The sequence below is a fragment of the Artibeus jamaicensis genome, unplaced genomic scaffold (assembly GCF_021234435.1).
Source record: "Artibeus jamaicensis isolate MK-2021 breed Jamaican fruit bat unplaced genomic scaffold, CSHL_Jam_final contig_540, whole genome shotgun sequence".
Lineage (NCBI taxonomy): Eukaryota > Metazoa > Chordata > Mammalia > Chiroptera > Phyllostomidae > Artibeus > Artibeus jamaicensis.
The window spans coordinates 2,324,398-2,344,057 of record NW_026521879.1 but is presented as its reverse complement, the minus strand read 5'-3'; the positions used below and the strand labels follow the sequence as shown (position 1 = coordinate 2,344,057).

The 19,660-nt window shown below is 36.6% G+C and overlaps 1 protein-coding gene and 1 pseudogene across 3 annotated transcripts in view; one reads left to right on the top strand and one right to left on the bottom strand.

Annotated features, from left to right (window-relative positions):
• Window positions 1-19,660, bottom strand: part of PTPRZ1 (protein tyrosine phosphatase receptor type Z1) — a 187,676-nt gene that overhangs the window by 58,825 nt on the left and 109,191 nt on the right. For all 3 annotated transcript variants that reach the window (XM_053669973.1, XM_053669974.1, XM_053669975.1), the window contains exons 7-10: window positions 12,593-12,750; window positions 12,292-12,442; window positions 2,243-2,427; window positions 777-903 (exon numbers count right to left, since the gene is read on the bottom strand). In XM_053669973.1, coding sequence (XP_053525948.1) covers window positions 777-903; window positions 2,243-2,427; window positions 12,292-12,442; window positions 12,593-12,750 — 621 coding nt within the window. The remainder of the gene's footprint in view (window positions 1-776; window positions 904-2,242; window positions 2,428-12,291; window positions 12,443-12,592; window positions 12,751-19,660) is intronic.
• Window positions 4,686-5,490, top strand: LOC119040991 (60S ribosomal protein L6-like; annotated as a pseudogene).

The following is a 19,660-nucleotide window of genomic DNA, read 5'->3' as shown; positions in this document are numbered from 1 at the left end:
GATGTTCATGTGTATGTACATACACACATACATATATGAATACATGTAGAATTCCATTATACTACTTTAAAACTGATTTTATTAACAAAGAATGACTAATTGTGTAAATGTATAAAAGTCAAATTGTGACAGTTAGCAATTCATTTAATTATTGCATATGCTTTGAGATCAAAAGATTTTCCCATAATAGTCAGAGAAGATGCATGCAAATAAATACAATTGGAACCAACTTTTTGTTTTGCTTTTGTGAAACAGTACTGGGAAACCAACTAAGAGGAAATCACTCCCACCCCTCAACCAAATGTGGATACAAATACTTGATAAACTGTTGAGATGCTTTGTATAAATATTTCAAAGTACTTCACATGAACCTAGCAACATGTATATACTTACTACAAAATGCTTTGCGTGCTGAAAAAGGAAATAAGCACAAATGAAACCAAATCTTTATTATTCAAAGTAAAGGTTTCAATGTTTACATAGCTATTTTCATTCGATGACCATCAGAGATATTACAAAAGATTTAGCTGTTCTGGTTTTACAAATAGAAAATTTCAATATTCAAAATGAAAATACTGATTGTTCTGTCTCAGACATGCTGAATAAAAAATAATTTCCATGTTTCACAAAATTACCTGTGATCCAGACTAAAAAGAACATCATTTGGCCTTCTGGCCAAAAGGATATAAAATTAGACTGAAAGCGCCAGCGTCTCTGGTAACTAAACTAGCATCACTGATTTAGATAATACACAGGCATATAAGGTGGGCACTTACCAAGGTCATTGGAAGGCATGTCGACAATCAACTGGTCACTGTATTTTCCATATAAGCCGTTAGTGCATATGGCTACTATTTGAAGAACATAACTCATATTGGGTAATAAGTTACTGAGAATAGCACCCTAAAAGAAAGTTGTCAATAATTTTACAACTGTGTTACTTTCAAGTAGTACTATCATACTAGCCATTTGTCCTTAGAAAACATTTTTTCATTTGTTAATAAGAAATATGTATATTTTATTCACCAAAGAAAAAGTTTATGTAATATTAAGTTGAAAATCTACTAAAATTAGGCATTTTTAGCTTTAAAAATATCTGATTTAGTTTTAGAATGGTTCATTTTTAACTAGAACTCTTAAAACTTATAAATGAGTGTCAAAAATACAAAGTAATATTTTAGACAAATGGAGGTGTAGCATTTGTAAGACATAAAATATAAAAACACAATGAAAAACCAACTTATTTCTTTATCTTAACAATATATAAGCCAGTCAGTAATAAAATTATTGTCTATATATCATTATGAAATGGAAAATAGTATATTTCCATTAATTCCACAACTTCCCCAATTCATGATGTCTCTGTTCTAGTTAACTAAATTTAAAATGTTGGTACAAATTTTATCTATTTTTCCATATAATATTCAACACCATGATGACAGGGACAGTTTTTGTTTCAAGGCAGGTTCCTAGGGCACGTGGTACTCTAGCTGTCTGAATGCAGAGGTCAGTAGTGTCTGACTTGTGGTGGGGTCTTCCGGGATCCACACCCAGATGGGGTTTTCTCAGGTAATCCCCAATCTACAGCCAACACTTCCCTACCAAGGCGAAGTTTACTACTGAGCTTCTCAGGTAACAGAAGAAATCTGTCCCTTATCTTCTTTAGCTCATGTGCTTGGGTGGGGAGGAAGAGCAGGTGGATCTTTTCTGAGGATTACCTGCCTCATGTCCTGGAAGTTCTGTCTCAATTGACTTCACCTGTGCTACTTGCAAATTTGGTGCCAAAAAAGGGATTTTCAAGGCCCCTACTGTATGTTTTATTTTTCTTGTGCTTGTGAAGTATGATAGGGAAATAATACATGATGGTATCAGAGCACTGAGATTCCAGGCCCAATTCTCTCCACAACTGTGAGATCCCAGTCAAGGATTTTAACTGCTGTTTGAGTCCCTTTCCATGCTAGCGACCTCTAGTTGCTAACTCCTCCCAAGATGTCTACTCTACAAGCTGTTTTTGTAAAGTTGTGGTCTCCTGGAATTCAAAACTTAAATAAAAACCTAGAATAACTCACTCTTAGTTTTGGCATAATTTGGGTTAGCTTCTGCTTCGCCTCCTCCCCACTGGAGAGCTTCAGACAAAGTCCAAAGTAACCAAGGGCAACAACATAAAATCACTTGTAAGATCTTTCCTTAAAAATTAAACTATGATGTTATCAACACAAGAAATGAATGATTTTATAGTTACCAGGTCTTGATAGCCATCTGTTAAAAATTCATGCTTGGTTTGGTCTTCGCCCTCCAACTGCTGGTAAAGAACTGCAAACTTCTCAATCATAGTGTCATAAACGACTCGAGGTCTCTCCCATGTAACAAGAAGGCTGGTGTAATTCTCTGGGTCAGCTTGAACATTTTCTGGTTCTGAACTACAAACTGCAAAAAGAAAAAAATACAATTATTAATACAACTGTCAGCCTCTAGGATTTAACTAGTAAAACATATTCTATGAAAACGCCTGACGATTTTATTTCAAAAGAATGTAAGGAGTTACACTTGACCACTGTGGAGCTTTTGTTTATTCTATTTCCTGTATATGAAATACTTCTTCCTCCCAAACCCTACCTTCTCATTCAAGAAAGGACGTGGTCAAGTGCTTTGACCCCTGCTGTAGCGATCAATGTCATTTTCAATCATCTGTTTTGTTTTCCTACTGCTTTTGGATAAATTGTATGTTCTCTTATATTATTGTTTTTCTCAATAAGTCTTAACAGATTATAAACATAAACACCATGCCTATTTGTTTCTAGATTGACTACACTACTGTGTTGAATATTTGGCATTAATTCATTTTTAGAAATAAATGAACAAAGGACATCTACAAGTTTATGGTAGTATTATTTCTCTAAGTACCAGAAAAATTTGTTTAGCTTAAGATGAGGAGAATTTCAATTATAAAAGATGCTCTACTACTAGACTGTTTGTTTACAGACAATCCTTGAGATGATTTAAAATTTCCAACTAGAGAAAAACATAGGGGAACAAGTAAAACTATTTTTTCAGTATTTTTCAGATCTGCTAACCAAAATCCCATTTTTGCATAACAAATTGATCCAGCTGTTTAATTTCATAGAATTAGAAGATTGGTTCGTATCACCTGAAAAAATAATATTTTGAAAATCTTTCAGAAACTTAAAATAAAATTCAAGCCTATGCTGGGAATGGCGCCAAAAACTTAGTCTCGACTGAAAGTGTACTCTGATACTTCCTGAAATACATTCAGATTGTGATAGTTTGAACTAACTGTGAGGATTAAATTATAAAATGTTATAATATTGTTCAAATTAAGCAAAGTAATAAATATATCTCTTCATGGGCTGGATAGATTTGCAAAAGAAAGGGAAAGAAAGGTCACTAAGACCAAGGATTAACTAATATGCTCACAGAATCTGGGTTTTGTTTACCGAGGATACCAAAGCTACAAAGCCACTGAATGAGATCCTACATTGTTCACCCAACTGTCACTGCCACAAAAACTATTTCAAGGTCCAATGAAAATATGCCTCAACAGCATCAGAATGTCTCCAAAAACCATTATCGCTACAATAGCATGTAATTTATCTCATGAGCACAGAAGGGCACCCAAAACTCATAACTGACCTATGAATTGAAACAAATTTTACACGCAGAATTTAGTATTAGCAATTTTAGCAAATGTATGCTATGTTAGCAATGATGTATGAGTAAGTCAGAAAACTATATGCATAATTTGTATAAATAAATGCATGTATAACTTTATGAGTTAGAGACAGGATTGATCACTATAAACTATGATGCCATTTTCTTTAAAAATAAAAGGACAATTCTGCCATTATAAAACACATGAATTCAAAATAAAAAAATGTATTCTGTAATAATTTAGGTCCAGACTACATTATCTTTATGTTATCTAGTGACTCTTCTATTAGTGTCCACTAGATGACAGAAGACTATCAAATCATCTCAAATACATGTGAGCTACTCATATAAACTCTTATTGTAGGAATATGATTCCTCAGTTTTTATTATAATGATCTACAAGTCCATTTTAAAAGGTTAAAAGTGATTCTGGACAATCATTTGTAGATTTTTGTCCTCAAAAAATCAATCCCTGGTTTTAGAGTGTGGAAATGATTTAAAGTGAACTATTCTCTTCCTCCCAAATGAAACTATCAAAATGCATTAAAATTTTATGCATGCACACAGACACACACAAAATATTGCTGGAGAAAAATATAAAAGTATTAGCTGCAAGATACTCCAAAGTTTACTGCCTAAATAATACAAACTTCTTTGGTCAGATGTCGATGCCTCTCTAAACCTAACAGTAGAAATCACAGATGCTTAATTTTGAAGAATAAATGTTAGTATAAAGCTGAATTCTAGAAATTAATATATTTGTAATCAGGTCCTACTGCCCCACTTTTTTTATAACCTCTAAGAGCTTATTGATAATTTTTAGTTTTCACTTTTATTTTAATTATAAATATATATTTAAAACACTTCCTTTGTTTATTGATAACCAGTAACTTAGTAATAGCTTATAAAGCTGCAGGTAAATCTTGTACTTTAGATATTGAAATATAGGATTTTATGGGGAAACATATATTTTAGAATGTATTAAAAAGATAATCTGCTTTTTCCCATCTTGCAAGATGGCAGGTAAAAAAACTGAGAAGCTGGATACTAAGGAGAAGAAAGCTGAAGCCAAGAAGGCTGATGCTGGTGGCAAGGTTGAGAAGGGAAACCTCAAGGCCAAGATGCCCAAGAGGAAAAGCCCCACTGCAGCTGGAAACCTAACCTATTCAGAGGACCTGGCAGGTAGTCCTGGTCGGCTATGTATTCCTGAAAGCCCATGTACAAGAAGAAGTATTCCGCAGCTAAATCCAGGGTTGAAAAGAAAAAGAGGGGAAAGTTCTTGCCACTGTCACAAAACCAGTTGGTGGTGACAAGAATGGTGATACCTGAGTGGCTAAGCTTCACAAAATGCCTACACACTATCCTACTGAAGATGTGCTTCGAAAGCTGTTGAGCCATGGCAAGAAACCCTTCAATCAGCACGTGAGAAAACAGCAGACCAGCATCACTCTCAAGACCAATCTGATCGTCCTCATTGGGCATCATGGAGGTAAGAGGGTGGTTTTCCTGAAGTAGCTGAGCAGCGGCCTGCTGCTTGTGACTGGACCTCTGGCCTGTAATTGAGTTCCTCTATGGAGAACACACCAGAAATTTGTCATTGCCACCTCTGCCAAAATTGATATCAGTGGTGTGAAAGTCCCAGGAGGATAAGATCTTAGACACTGAGGAGAAATACGAGATTACAGAGCAACTCAAGGTGATCAGAAAGCCATGGACTTGTAAATTCTGCCCAAAATTAAAGCTGTCCCTCAGCTCCAGGGCCACCTTTACTCTGTGTTTGCTCTCACAAATGGGCGTTATCCTCACAAAATGAAGTTCTAAATTCCTTTTGAAAAACCTAATTCAATAACTGACCTGTTTAAAAAAGAAAGAGAGATAACCTTGCAGTTCTATCTATACTTCTATCAGGTTCTTTTAAATAACAACCTAGTTAATTCCATATGCATACACTACATGGCATTCAAGTATAAAGCTGGGTAATTATCATAAAATAAGTTATTAATTTGCACTAAATTTTCTAGGTTTCCTTATATTTCTTATTAAAATTAGTTTATCTTATTAGAAGAACACATACTATATAAAGCATAAATTCTGGATTTAAAATCAAGAAGCATTTTCCAGATCAACACATACTCAGACACCAAACGCAAGGCATCCAATCGGTATAATAAAATCATAATAAAATGTAATTTGCTAGATGATGGAAAGTCCAGATGATGGAAATGTTGAGGTCCCATTTACTCTACAAGACTGAATCAACTCTCTGATTTTTTTCTTCCCCACAAGCTACATGTGATCTGGGTCATAGTTAATGATTCCTCAAGGAACACAGGCCAAGAATGAGAGTCTGGTTTCTGCAAATCTTTTGACTATGAGCCAGGCTATGACAAACCTGAGATCCATTTCAAATCACATAGAGCACAGGTGTGTGCTTCAATACAAAGGCAAAGAATCCTCACATATAAAGAATGAACATGTAGTCTCCTTTTTTAGGGTGCAATAGATGTTCTCACTTAAACACTGATTTTTAACATTGAATTGTCAACCACTTGGTTGCTGGCTGTGGGGACATACAAATTTCTGCCTCTAAGAAGCTTATTCCTATGATAGCTTCTAAACCATATATCTGGTAAGCTATGCCATATAATGGATGTTTAAGTTTCTAAGCCCTAGACTCCATTCATAGAAGAATAAAAACAAACTTGTAACAAATATACCACTTAGACCAAACTAGGTTGTGCTTTCCAAAACTACACATTTTCTCACTAAAAGTTCTAAAAGTGCCACAGAAATTCATTTATTTTCTAATTATTTATAAACATATAAGATTAATACCTCATATGTAGGGATGTGCATGACTTGGAAAACAAATATGAAAGGTTAATAAGCAAAGCATTGGGTGTCACGAGTAAACAGGAAAAACTGGAAAAAGAAAAGGAAGAGGTGAAGTATAAATGAGGAGAACATGTAAATTCTTTGGCAATGGCAAATCTCTCAGCTAATTATGCAAGTTGTTGCAGATGGTCAAGGAGATATGATTCTTCTGCTTTGATGCACCATTCAACATATTGATATGTGAAATTTTCCCACCTATGTTCTCCTCTAGGACTTTTATGGTGTCATGATTTAATTCATCTTGAGTTTATTTTGGTTTATGTGGAAGTTGGTAGTCTAGTTTCATTTTTGCTTTGCATATATATGTCCAGATCTCCCAACATCATTTGTTGAAGAGGCTATTTTTACTCTATTTTATGCTTCTGTCCCCTTTGTCAAATATTAATTGACATAGAGACTTGGGTTTATGTCTGGGCTCTCTGTTCTGTTCCACTGATCTATATGTCTGTTCTTGTGCCAGTGCCAGACCGTTTTGATTGCATTGGCCTTGTAGTATAGCTTGATATCAGGCATTGTGATCATTCCTACTTGGTTCTTCTTTCTCAAAATTGCTGAGGCTATTCAGGTCATTTATTGTTCTATGTAAGTTTTTGAAATACTTGTTCTATTTATGTGAAATATGTCATTGGTATTTTAGTAAGAATTGTATTGAATCAATAAATTGCTTTGGGTAATCTGGACATTTTGATGATACTAATTCTTCCAATCCATGAACACAGTACATGCTTCCATTTATTTGTGTCTTCCTTAATTTTTTTCTTCAATGCTGTGTAGTTTTCTGAGTATAGGTCTTTTACTTCTTTGTTTAAGTTTATTCCTAGGAACTTCATTTTTCTCATTCCTGTGGTAAAATGTCTTTTTTCACCTAATTTCCATTTCTGATAGTTCATTGTTGGTATACAAAGGTGCCTTTGATTTCTGCATGTAGACTTTGTATCCTGCTGTTTTTCCAAATTCACTTATTAGGTCGAGTAGTTGGTTTATGACTATCATTTTAAAAAATATCGAGACAGGCACTTTGACAATTGTTGAGATAGGAGCCTAAAGATTTACAGAGTCAGAGGACAATTGATATTAAGGTTGTGATTTTTTTCCCTCAGGGAGTAGCAGATCTTTATAAAAACTAATGCAAACATTGCCACAACTGTTAAAAAACAATAACTGAAAATAACCTGTCACTGTTTTACAACTCTAAATAGTTCTATTATTCACTTGAGAGAAATCACTGAAAGAAATCTTGCAAAAGAAATCATTCCAATTGTACCTAACTCAGTCAACCTTCTCCAGGGTACACAGTAAATGTGTCGATAGTTTGATCTGTAATATATAACTGTCTAAGAAGCAAATAACCTTCATGTAACTTTTCTGTATATAGTTAGAGCATGGTGTTAATGTGACATTAATGAATGCTATTTACAACTACTGACCTTCAAAAAGGTGACTCCGCTGATGTATAATTCATCATGACATTTTTTTGGAATTTATTAAAAATGTTTCATAGCTCAAATACAACACTAAGGGATAAAGACACTTCTTTAATGTTATTCTGCCTTGAAAGGCATTTCATATTTTATTGTTTTTTAAAGCTTGCATTAAATATATTACAATGCTATTAAATGAGACTTGAAGTATATTTATAATTTCATTCAACACACAAATGCCTTAAACACAGAAAACTTGAATAGCACCCTGTACTTGCTGTGATAGCTCACCCCTTATTCATACACACACATCTATACACAAGTATGTATACACACACCTGCTACAATATTAGTTGCTGTACATCTGGAGCACATTATGTTCAAAAGTGCTCTGCTCTGCAAACTTTAGTACATTTACACCCTCAACAACATACAAAATGGCATTTAACTCTCATTTTATAGGTGAAGAAACTGAGGCTTTCATAAACTAAGTAAATTGATAATCTTTATATAATTAATGAGGATTGACACTGGAGTTTGAAACCAAAAGCCTACTAGACTATAAAGCCCACACTTTTTCTCACTGTGCTTCACATGGCCCCTGCTTCTCAGTGGGGAGTCTTGATAGTGGACTAGGGGGGCAGTGGGAAAGCATCTGGCACCTGGAGGACATGGGACAACATTGAACTTCACCTACTGACACTCATTTTCTCTCTGTATAGTTATTCACACACATTTCTCATTGTCTAAAAGACAGCTTTTACTATCTCCTTCAAGAGCCAATGGTTCTACTAAATTCTGTGATTCTCAGAGAAGCCAGCATGCATTCTGTGCTGCTGAAAAGGCATGCCTTCCTAATAAATGGCAGCTCTGCATAAAATGCAGAAATGGAGGACTAAAATTTTGAGAAAACTAGTTCACACACGAACACTTACTGAGTTCCTCTTATGTATGCAAAAGTGAATAAAGCTTGATCTCTACTCTCAACGAGTTTACGTGAATACACAGACCTCAAATGGTTTTTGCAATTACTTGCAATGTAGTTTCACAACTATATTTTTCTACAATGAGAGAAGAATTCTGACAATTTTCATGTCAACTCTTACTTTTCTATTGGTGAAAATGAGGATGTTAGATATTTATCACGGAAAAATACATAAAAATCTTCTGAATATTCAAAACGAGCAGCTGGTTAAATATGCTTTACAATGGAAAAGTATATAAAGAATGATGTGTTAATATATTTATATCGCTGAATAAAACAAAATTAATAAATAGGTATATGTAGTGCCATTAATTTCTGTAAGAAATAATAATATATTTTTAATTTAATAAAAATGTCTGGAAGGATATTCACCAAAATCTTCATAGTAGTTATATCTCTGGTTGGTGATATTATAGAAAATTTTTATTCTCTTCTGTGTGCATATCCATATTTTTTTTAGTTTTAAAAAATACGTTCATGTAATAAAACTTACTTTCAGATTAAATTTAATAAAAATAAATATTGAACATGAATGCAAACCTCTGTTTTTATTCTCAAACTCAGCTGAGGAAAGTAGAAAGGAGATAATGTGTCCATTAAGAAAAACATCAAAGAACTATGCACATGTTGAACGACAATAAATGCCTGTTGAATGCTAGGACTCATGATGGAACAAGCAAAACTTCAGTTGTTCCAGTTTTTGAAAAAGCTAATAAATAGTTTTGAAAAGTTTCATATCTTTAAAGTCTTCGGTTTTTATCATAAAATTATATAAGCAGAAATGGTGTTCCCTTATAAATATAAAGCACAGTGGAGAGATGTTTGGGAGCCTTTAAAATCAAGAAGACCTGGGTTCAAAGTCCTAGTTCTTTATAGTTCTGTGAACTCGGACATACTTAGTATCACCCTTTAAACTGTAAAATGAAGAAAACAAAACCCATGTGAGGTTGAACACACTGATTTACACAATGCATGACAGCTATTACTGTTTTTGTTAGGATTACTTTTGGACTTCATCCTTCAACTTTGGAAACAACAATGTTACACATTAAATCAGAATGACACATGGGTAGACACACTGAATGGTGTGACAGACAGCCATTAGGTATAACCTGCCTTGTTTGCATTATATAGAAATGGACTCTTTTCATCATTTGGTAAATGTATGGTAAGTGAGAGCTGCACTTTAGTTCAGCAATACAGGTTAAGAGGTAGAAAACTTAGTTATGTCCTTCATGGAGCTCAGAGGCAAGTGGGGGAGAAAAATGAGTAAGTAAACAATTATCATTCTATGCCAACTGCTATGAGGTTTGGGTGCACAGAACAAAGGCATACCTGGGCACATCACAGACCTGAGATGTGCATCACTATCTTGTACTCTATGGGCACAGCGCCTTTACGATGGCACAGTCCTGTGCCCTGGCCAGAGTCTGACCTGAGGGATGGAGAGAGAGTCAGAGTGACTCTCCAGTGCATTCAATGGTCTACTGAGTCTTGGAGGAGGAGGAGAACAATGAGTAAAGACAGCAGGGAAAACATGCCATGGACAGGAAAGAGTGCGTATAAGTGGAAGCTGGGAGATATGGTCTGTCCTCTTCAGGGCACTTCACAGAGTCCAGTATGAGAGAAGGAAGTGAGCTGGGGTGGAGAATGCACTGAGACTAGTTAGTACCACACAGGAAATGTTTTAATTAAGTATAAATGATAAAGGTACATGACAAGGCCTTGGCTGGATACACTAAGGTTACTGGTTTGTTCCCCAGTCAGGTCATACACAAAAATTAACCAATGAATGCATAAATAAGTGAAACAACAAATTAGTATTTATCTCTTTCTCCCCCCTCTCCCCTTCATTTCTCTCTCTCTCAAATCAAAAAATAATAAATTGTTTTTTTAAAAAGAACATGACAAAAAGAATCACATTTATTTAATTTGGTATTTGGTCATATGCATTTTAGAAAGAAGCTGATTAAATCCAGTTTTTTAATTCTAATCAATTATCTGTTATTTACCAGACAGGATGTTACAGTATTTAATGTTGCTAGAAGAAATATAATTAAATTTCCTCTCTTTGGGGCAATTTAATTTTAAACTTAACATTAAGTGCAGCTATTCATTACTCCTATTTTGTACTCTATTTTTGTGGATTTCAGAGGTAAACAATGCTCACAAATATCACATTAAAACATGCTGATTTAATGCCTAATCTTCAAAAGCAGATGATTATTAAATTAATACCATATGTGTCCAAAAACTCATTGCAGAGCTGAGATCAAAGAAGACCATGTACTTGGAAAAGTTTTAAGTCCCCAAAGCAAAGGCCACTCAACTATTTCTTTCATGAATCAGTCCATTCAAAGGACAAAATGAAAAGGACAAGTCAGCAGATGTACCCGATTGTGTCCTCAGGGCATCTTTAAAGGCTTCTGACTGCTGTGCCAGCTTCAAAAGAGCCAGCAACCACTGCAGAGATGCTTCCCCTGTGTCCCCTCCATTGCCTGACAAGGACAAAGTTATTCCATACCCCCTACCCGCAAAGAAGGCAACTGGGAAGAAGACTCACTTTGTATTCATCAATAATTAAGCACATTTGGTTTCAATTCCTACTAGGTGCTAGCTCTTCCCTCTTCCCTGGGAGCTGCCAACACAAAGATGAACACTTTAAAACTCAATTTATGGTGACAGAAGATTTGACTTTGGGTGGTGGGCACACAATGCATTATACAGATAATATAGAAATGTAAACTTAAAATCTGTATAATCTTAGTAACTAATGTCACCCCAATAAACTTAATTAATAAGTACTTGTTGAAATAAATTACTTCTCTGCCTCAAAAACAATTAAAAAAACAAAACAAAACTCAAATCATAACTCAAGGCTCAGTTCAACTATGGTTCTCTCACTGAGGTTGCATGACCACCCCAACCCAACGTGATCTTCCCAAACTCTGAACAACTCAGTCCCTCATTCATTTCTCTTTTATAGCTTTTAGCACAGGCAGATGCCATAAATAAATTTGGGGGTGCATATGTGATTTTGCCATTTTTTACTGCATGTTTTAGAAAAATCACTTCCTTACTGAATCGTTTCTCATCTACTAAATGGGGTTAGTCATGTGGTCAAAAACAGATATTTTTAAGTTGTCATCTTTTGACTGTGGTGACTGAAAGTCAGAGAAGCTAAATAGTTTGTCTAAAGCTACAAAGCTAAAAATCAACATATTTCTAAACATGTGTGTCTTGTACATTTTCCATTGTACCACACTGTCTCCTACAATGCTGACTCTGTGAGCTGTAGAAAAATTACATTTCAATACATACCTGCTTCATGAATCTCTTCCTTCCCAGTATAAGAGGAAAACACCTGCCTAGAAAACTTGTACTGTTGCTCTCGAAAATTATTCTGTAAGTAGTCCATCAGCATGACGTAACCAGACTGTTGCATTGTAAGAACTTCACAAAAAACAGCCAACTAAAAAAAAGATAATTTAATATATAACTTAACATACCTGTTTCAAGGGCAGAAGTAAAATGCTTTAACATATTCTTTAGTAAAGCTTAGAAAATCTTTTTTTTTTACATGCCTTCAAATTACTTCATTTGTTTGTGTTTCCAAGATTACCTGGCTCTCAGAGATGCTAACAGCATCTTTAAAAACGATCCAGTCAACAGTGTCTGTGCAGGGAGGAGAGGTCAACGAGCCATTGTAAGTGTAATATTTGTCAGTTGAGTTTGGCAGAAGGTTCAGCAATGTGAACGAATCTAACGCAGCCTGTTTCCCTACAAAATAATAATATAAGTCTCAGCTGGAACCCCAACTCTGCAACTGAATGAATAAACTTCTATAAAATGGAGATATACATATGCTTTTCATTTATGTATATAATCAGAAATCAAATTTTATTACATGTTTAATCTGGAATGAAATTATGTTATTTATTTAATCTGTAATGAAATTTTGAGGATGTTTTGGATATGTTTTAGAAATGGTGATAAAACCAAAATTTTTAATTTTTTTACAGATATTACTATGTAGTATTAGATGCTTCATCTTTACAATAGGATGATGCTAGAAGGATTACTTTACATATAAAAGATATTCAGAAATTATATGGCTATTTCAATAAATACAGAAAAAGCATTTCATAAGATTTAATACACTTACTGGAAAACAAAAACATAATCATATTCTGATGCTTATCTTCAAAAGCCCATGATAAACACTATAATTAATGATGACATTGAAAGCTTTTCCCTGGAAATAAAAAATGAGACAAGGATATTCTGCTATCACAGTTTATATCCAACAAACTAGAAGACTGGGCCAATGTAATTAAGGAAGAACAAAAGTTCATATATACTGGAAGAAATAAATGACAGCATCATATTTGGCAAATAACGTGACTGCATGCAAATAAAACTATTAGAATAAATACAAACTATTAGAATAAACATGTGTATTTAGTAAAGTCACTGTATAAAAGACCAATGTATGAAAATGTATTTTAGAAAAAACTCTTGAAGATGGCGTCGGAGTAAGAGGGAGCGGATTCTAGCTCCGGCACTCGTGGGTGAAAATCCTGGCAGATCTATAGAAAAGCAGCGCACTAATCCATCAGTTATCCAGCATTTGTGAAATTGAAAGAACAGAGACTCTGTTGGACGCTGAAACACCAGAAAGCGGCAGGTCAGTGGGGCTTTGGGAACCAGTTTAAAGACAAAGCAGCGGCGGGGGCTGGCGCCCCAGGCCAGGTGGCCCAGGTGCTGCATCTACAGCCGGGGTCCAGAACCATCGGTCTGAGACCAACGCCAGAGAGGTCTACCACAGGAGCTTGGGCACCCAGCGGCTCCAGTGGCCTCCAGCGTGGGCCAGCAGCTCCCCCGCTTCCTATATAAGCAAAACTGGACAACACCGGGCAGAGACCTGTCTGCTTGCTGGCTTGCATTTTTGGGGAGGGGTACAAAGACACAGGGCCCGGTTCAACTGCAGACTCTGTGATTGCAAGCCTGGGAGAATCCAGAGACGCATTAGCCTCACAGGTTTGGTTGGGGACTGAGCGGGAATGAGAGACAGGCTGTCCGGAAAGTTTTGTTTTGTTTTGTTTTGTTTTATTGAAAGTGGACTGAGGTGTTCTCTTGCCAAGGCAGATTGGCTTGCTTCCTATCCGGCCTTGCAGCGAGCCAGGGGGAAAGTGGAGGCATTTGGGGACTAGCCACACGAATGGGAAGCGCCCTGCCGGTTACTCCGGGTCCCAGAAGGTCTGTTGGAAGCGGACGCCTCTGAGCCACCACCAGGGGGCTGGGAAGCCCTCTGCCGGTTACGCCAGTCCCAGAAGGACAAGCTCGCGGGCGCAGAGAGTTCAGAGAGGCTGCAGGACAAAGACGCTCCCTGACGGTTTCCTGCTCACACGCACAGCCGGACTCTGGCGCGCACTGGCGCAGAGATCTTTGAGCCCGGGCTACTGGACCTAGAAGCGCCAGACGGTTTCCCGCGCCAGCGGGGGCGCAGAGAACTCTAGGCTGACGCCACTAGGATCGGGAAGTGCACAGGGGCGGCGGGGACCAGATAGCGCAGGTTGCGCAGTCCCGGACAGCCCACAGAGTGTGCCCGGCAAGTGCCCAGGCGCCCACACCCCAAGCTGGTAGCCCGGCTGGTGCGCGCACATGCGTCGGCATCCCAGCACACAGGGAGATCCTGCTACAAGAAAAACCAGTCTGGACAGTTTGAAACCAACAAGGGAAGGGTTTCTCTGTTGTTGTTGTTATTGTTTATTTGGGGTTTTTTTTTGCTGTTTACTTGTTTGTGTTTTGGTTTTTTTTTCTTCAATTTTTTATGTTTTTTTTTCCTTTTTTTAGTAACTTTTTTGTGCATTAGTTTAGTAACCTTATATATTTTTTAAATTTTATCACTGCTTTATCTTTCTATACTTTGTTCCTCTCCTTTCTTTTTCCGTTTTAGTCCTTCTCCCTTTCCTCTTAAACTCATTGCTTTCGCCTCCCCTCTCCTGCCTTTTCGTTTGATTGTATGTTGCTTCGTTTCCTTTTACCTGCAAGAGACACCAACAACTAGGAACTGTGAAAGGACCAGAATGGGACCCGAAGAGGGGGCATCTCAACAGTAGAGACAGAGAAACAAACTTCACATTCCTATAGCAGAGAAGCCACGAGGAGATGCATTTTTTTTCATTATTTTCACCTCTTTTATATTTTAATAATATCTCTGTATTCCTCCTTTTTCTGTAGAGGCTTCTTAGTCTCGAGTAGGTACATTGTATTATTAGACAGGCTCCCCCCTGTCCTTTCCTCCACAGTGCTTTGCTAACCCTCTAAACTACACGCCACTGGTTTTCCTTTAGCACACTACCTAAAGCACTATACCCCCTACTCAGACAGACCACATAGAGATTGTTATACGAGTACTGCTCTAATATTAGTGTAAATAATAGCTGATCTATGCAACAGTAAATAGTTCACAACACATCTCCCGGATCTTAATCCATTGTACAGGTCCCTGAACTCTATCACTGTAGTGGTTACCTCTATTGGCTCACACACCACGCCTATTCACCGTTCCTTATACTCACCTTACCTCAAAATCTGACCATCTAAAACCTCACTGCTTTCTAGTTACAACTAACAAGACTTCCCTCCCCAACAAGAGGCTTATCTTTTGTCCATCATGTCATAAAAGTGTCAAGTTTGGCTGAAGAATACGGTTAATACAATATACAGTCTAAAGATCGCCTATCTCCTCTCTACCAGCTGTGACTGTAAATATCATAAAAAACTCTTATGCTGTCATAAACCATTTTGCCTCCTCCTACAACTGATTACACAAACACAATAAAAGGAGTAGGTGGAAACGGAGAACATCAAGATACCTGAAGGAGCCTGCACCACTGAAATTCACAGGTATTATACCACAGAAGTTCACAGCATAAACCCAGGGAGTCAGAACAGATCAATTTTAGAAGCTGAGGCCAACAAGAAGAGTCACACAAACAATGGGAAGACAAAGAAACAATCCCCAAATAAAAGAAAAAGCAGAGGCTTCAGAAAGAATGTTAGATGAAATAGAAGCTAATCAACTAACAGATAGTGAATTCAAAGCACTGGTAGTCACGAAATTCAAAGAGCTCACGATGAGCTACCAAAAACTACAGGGGAGCTACAATGACCTCACCACAAACTATATCAATATGAAAAAGGAAATAGAAACTATCAGCAAGGGACAGGAGGAAATGAAGAATACAATTTCTGAATTGAAGAACACAGTAGATAGTTTCAAAAGTAGGATAGAAGAGGCGGAGGATAGGATTAGTGAGCTGGAGGACAAAGTAGAAAGCATCTCACAGAAAGAGCAGGAAAATGAAAAGAAACTTAGAAAGAATGAAGAGGGATTAAGAGAAATACAAGACAATATGAAACGTAATAATATCCGAATAATAGGGATACCAGAAGGAGAAGAAGAAGAACAAGTAATAGAAAACATATTTGAAAGAGTAATGAGAGAAAATTTTCCTAATTTGATGACAGAAAAAGTCACACAAATCCAGGAATCACAGAGAGTCCCAATCAAGAGGAACCCAAGGAGGCCCACTTCAAGACACATCATCATCAAAATGGCAAAATTCCAAGACAAAGAGAGAATCTTAAAGGCAGCAAGGGAGAAAAAAGAAGTAACATACAAGGGAGCCCCAATAAGGCTAGCTACTGACTTCTCAATGGAAACACTCCAAGCAAGAAGAGAATGGCAACAAATATTCCAAGTAATGAGAACCAGAGGCCTGCAACCAAGGCTACTTTACCCAGCAAGGCTATCAATCAAGATAGAAGGCCAAATAAAGAGCTTCCAAGACAAAAGAAGTCTAAAAGAATATGCCACCAAACCAGTCATATAAGAAATACTAAAAGGACTGCTTTAAGGAAAGGAAGGAAGAGTGAGAGACAGAGAAGAACACAGGTACAAAAATGGCAATGAATAAGTACCTATCAATAATAACCTTAAACGTAAATGGATTAAATGGTCCAATTAAAAGACACAGAATAGCTGAATGGATAAGAAAGCATGACCCTCACATATGTTGCCTACAAGAGACCCACCTCAGGACAAAGGACCATCACAGACTAAAAGTGAAAGGCTGGAAACAAATTTACCAAGCAAACGGACAAGAAAAAAAAGCTGGAGTAGCAATTCTCATATCAGACAAAATAGACTTCAAAAAGAGGACCATAAAGAGAGACCCAGAAGGTCACTTCATAATACTCAAGGGAAGAATCCACCAAGAAGACATTAACATCGTAAATATATATGCACCCAACATAGGAGCACCAAAATATATCAAGAAAATCTTAGAGGACTTCAAGAATGATATTGACAGCAACACAATTATAGTAGGGGATTTTAACACCCCACTATCAAAAATGGACAGATCTTCCAAACAAAATATCAATAAAGATATTGTGTCATTAAACAACACCCTAGAGGAAATGGACTTAACTGACATATATAGAGCCCTTCATCCCAAAGAAGCTAAATACACATTCTTTTCAAATGCACATGGAACATTCTCAAAAATCGACCACATGATAGGTCACAAAATGAGCCTCAACAAAGTCAAGAAAATTGAAATCATACCAAGCATTTTCTCTGACCACAAGGGACTGAAATTGGAAACCAACCCTAGAGGAAAAAACCCAAAGCACCCCAAATCATGGAGACTGAATGGTATGCTACTAAACAATGAACGGGTCAAGAATGAAATTAGGGAAGAAATCAAAAAGTTTCTGGAAACAAATGAAAATGATCTCACAACAACCCCAAACTTATGGGATACAGCCAAGGCAGTCCTGAGAGGGAAGTTTATAGCAATACAGGCCTATCTAAAGAAAACAGAAACATTTCAAACAAATGACCTTACTCTATGCCTGCAAGAACTCGAGGAACAACAACAAAAACAGCCCAAAGCAAGTAGAAGGAAGGAAATAACCAAGATCAGAGCAGAACTAAATGACATAGAGACTAAAAGCACAATCCTAAGGATTAATGAATGCATGAGTTGGTTCTTTGAGAAGATAAACAAAATAGACAAGCCTTTAAGTAGGCTCATCAAGAAAAGAAGGGAACGGACACAAATAAACACAATCAGAAATGAAAGAGGAGAGATTACAACTGATACCACAGAAATAGAAAGGATTGTAAGAAATTACTATGAAGAACTATATGCCAAGAAATTTGAGAACCTAGGGGAAATGGACACATTTCTAGAAAAATATAATCTCCCAAAACTCAATGAAAAAGAAGTAGAACACCTGAATAGACCAATAACAGCAAAAGAAATTGAAGCAGTAATAAAAATACTCCCATCACACAAAAGCCCCGGACCAGATGGATTCACAGGAGAATTCTACAAAGCATTTAAAGAAGAGCTAACCCCCATTCTTCATAGACTATTCCAAAAAATCCAAAAGGATGGAAAACTCCCAAACTCCTTTTATGAAGCCAGCATCATCCTAATTCCAAAACCAGATAGAGATACAACAAAGAAAGAAAACTTCAGGCCAATATCGCTGATGAACATAGATGCTAAAATCCTCAACAAAATATTGGCAAATCGCATCCAACAATATATCCAAAAGATTATACACCACGACCAAGTGGGATTCATCCCAGGGATGCAAGGATGCTTCAATATTCGCAAATCAGTAAATGTAATACATCACATAAACAAAAGCAAAGACAAAAACCACATGATCATATCAATAGACGCGGAAAAAGCTTTTGATAAGGTCCAGCACCCATTTATGATAAAAACACTCAGCAAAGTGGGAATAGAGGGAGCATTCCTCAATATAATAAAGGCCATTTATGAGAGACCTACAGCCAATATCATACTCAATGGGAAAAAACTAAAAACTTTTCCATTGAGATCAGGAACAAGACAAGGATGTCCACTTTCACCACTTCTATTCAATATAGTATTAGAAGTTTTGGCCACAGCGATCAGGCAGGAAAAGCAAATAAAAGGCATCCAACTAGGAAAGGAGGAAACAAAACTGTCACTGTTTGCAGATGACATGATAGTGTACATGTAAAATCCTATAGACTCTACCCCAAAACTGCTCGAACTAATTAATGAATTTGGCAAAACAGCAGGATACAAAGTCAATATCCAGAAATCAAAGGCATTTTTATATACAAACAATGAATCAGCAGAAGCAGAAATCAAGGAAAAAATCCCATTTGATATAGCAAAAAGAAAAATAAAATATCTGGGAATAAACCTAACCAAGGAGGTAAAAGACCTGTATGCAGAAAACTACACAGCACTGAAGAAAGAAATCAAGGAAGACACAAACAAATGGAAACATATACCGTGTTCATGGATTGGAAGAATTAACATCATCAAAATGTCCATACTACCCAAAGCAATATACAGATTCAATGCAATACCTATTAAAGTACCAATGGCGTATTTCACAGACATAGAACAAACACTTCAAAAATTTATATGGAGCCATAAACGAGACCGAATAGCAACTGCTCTTTTGAGAAAGAAGAACAAAGTAGGAGGGATCACAATACCTGATATCAAACTGTATTACAAAGCCACTGTAATCAAAACAGCCTGGTACTGGCATAAAAACAGGCATATAGACCAATGGAACAGAACAGAGAGCCCAGAAATCA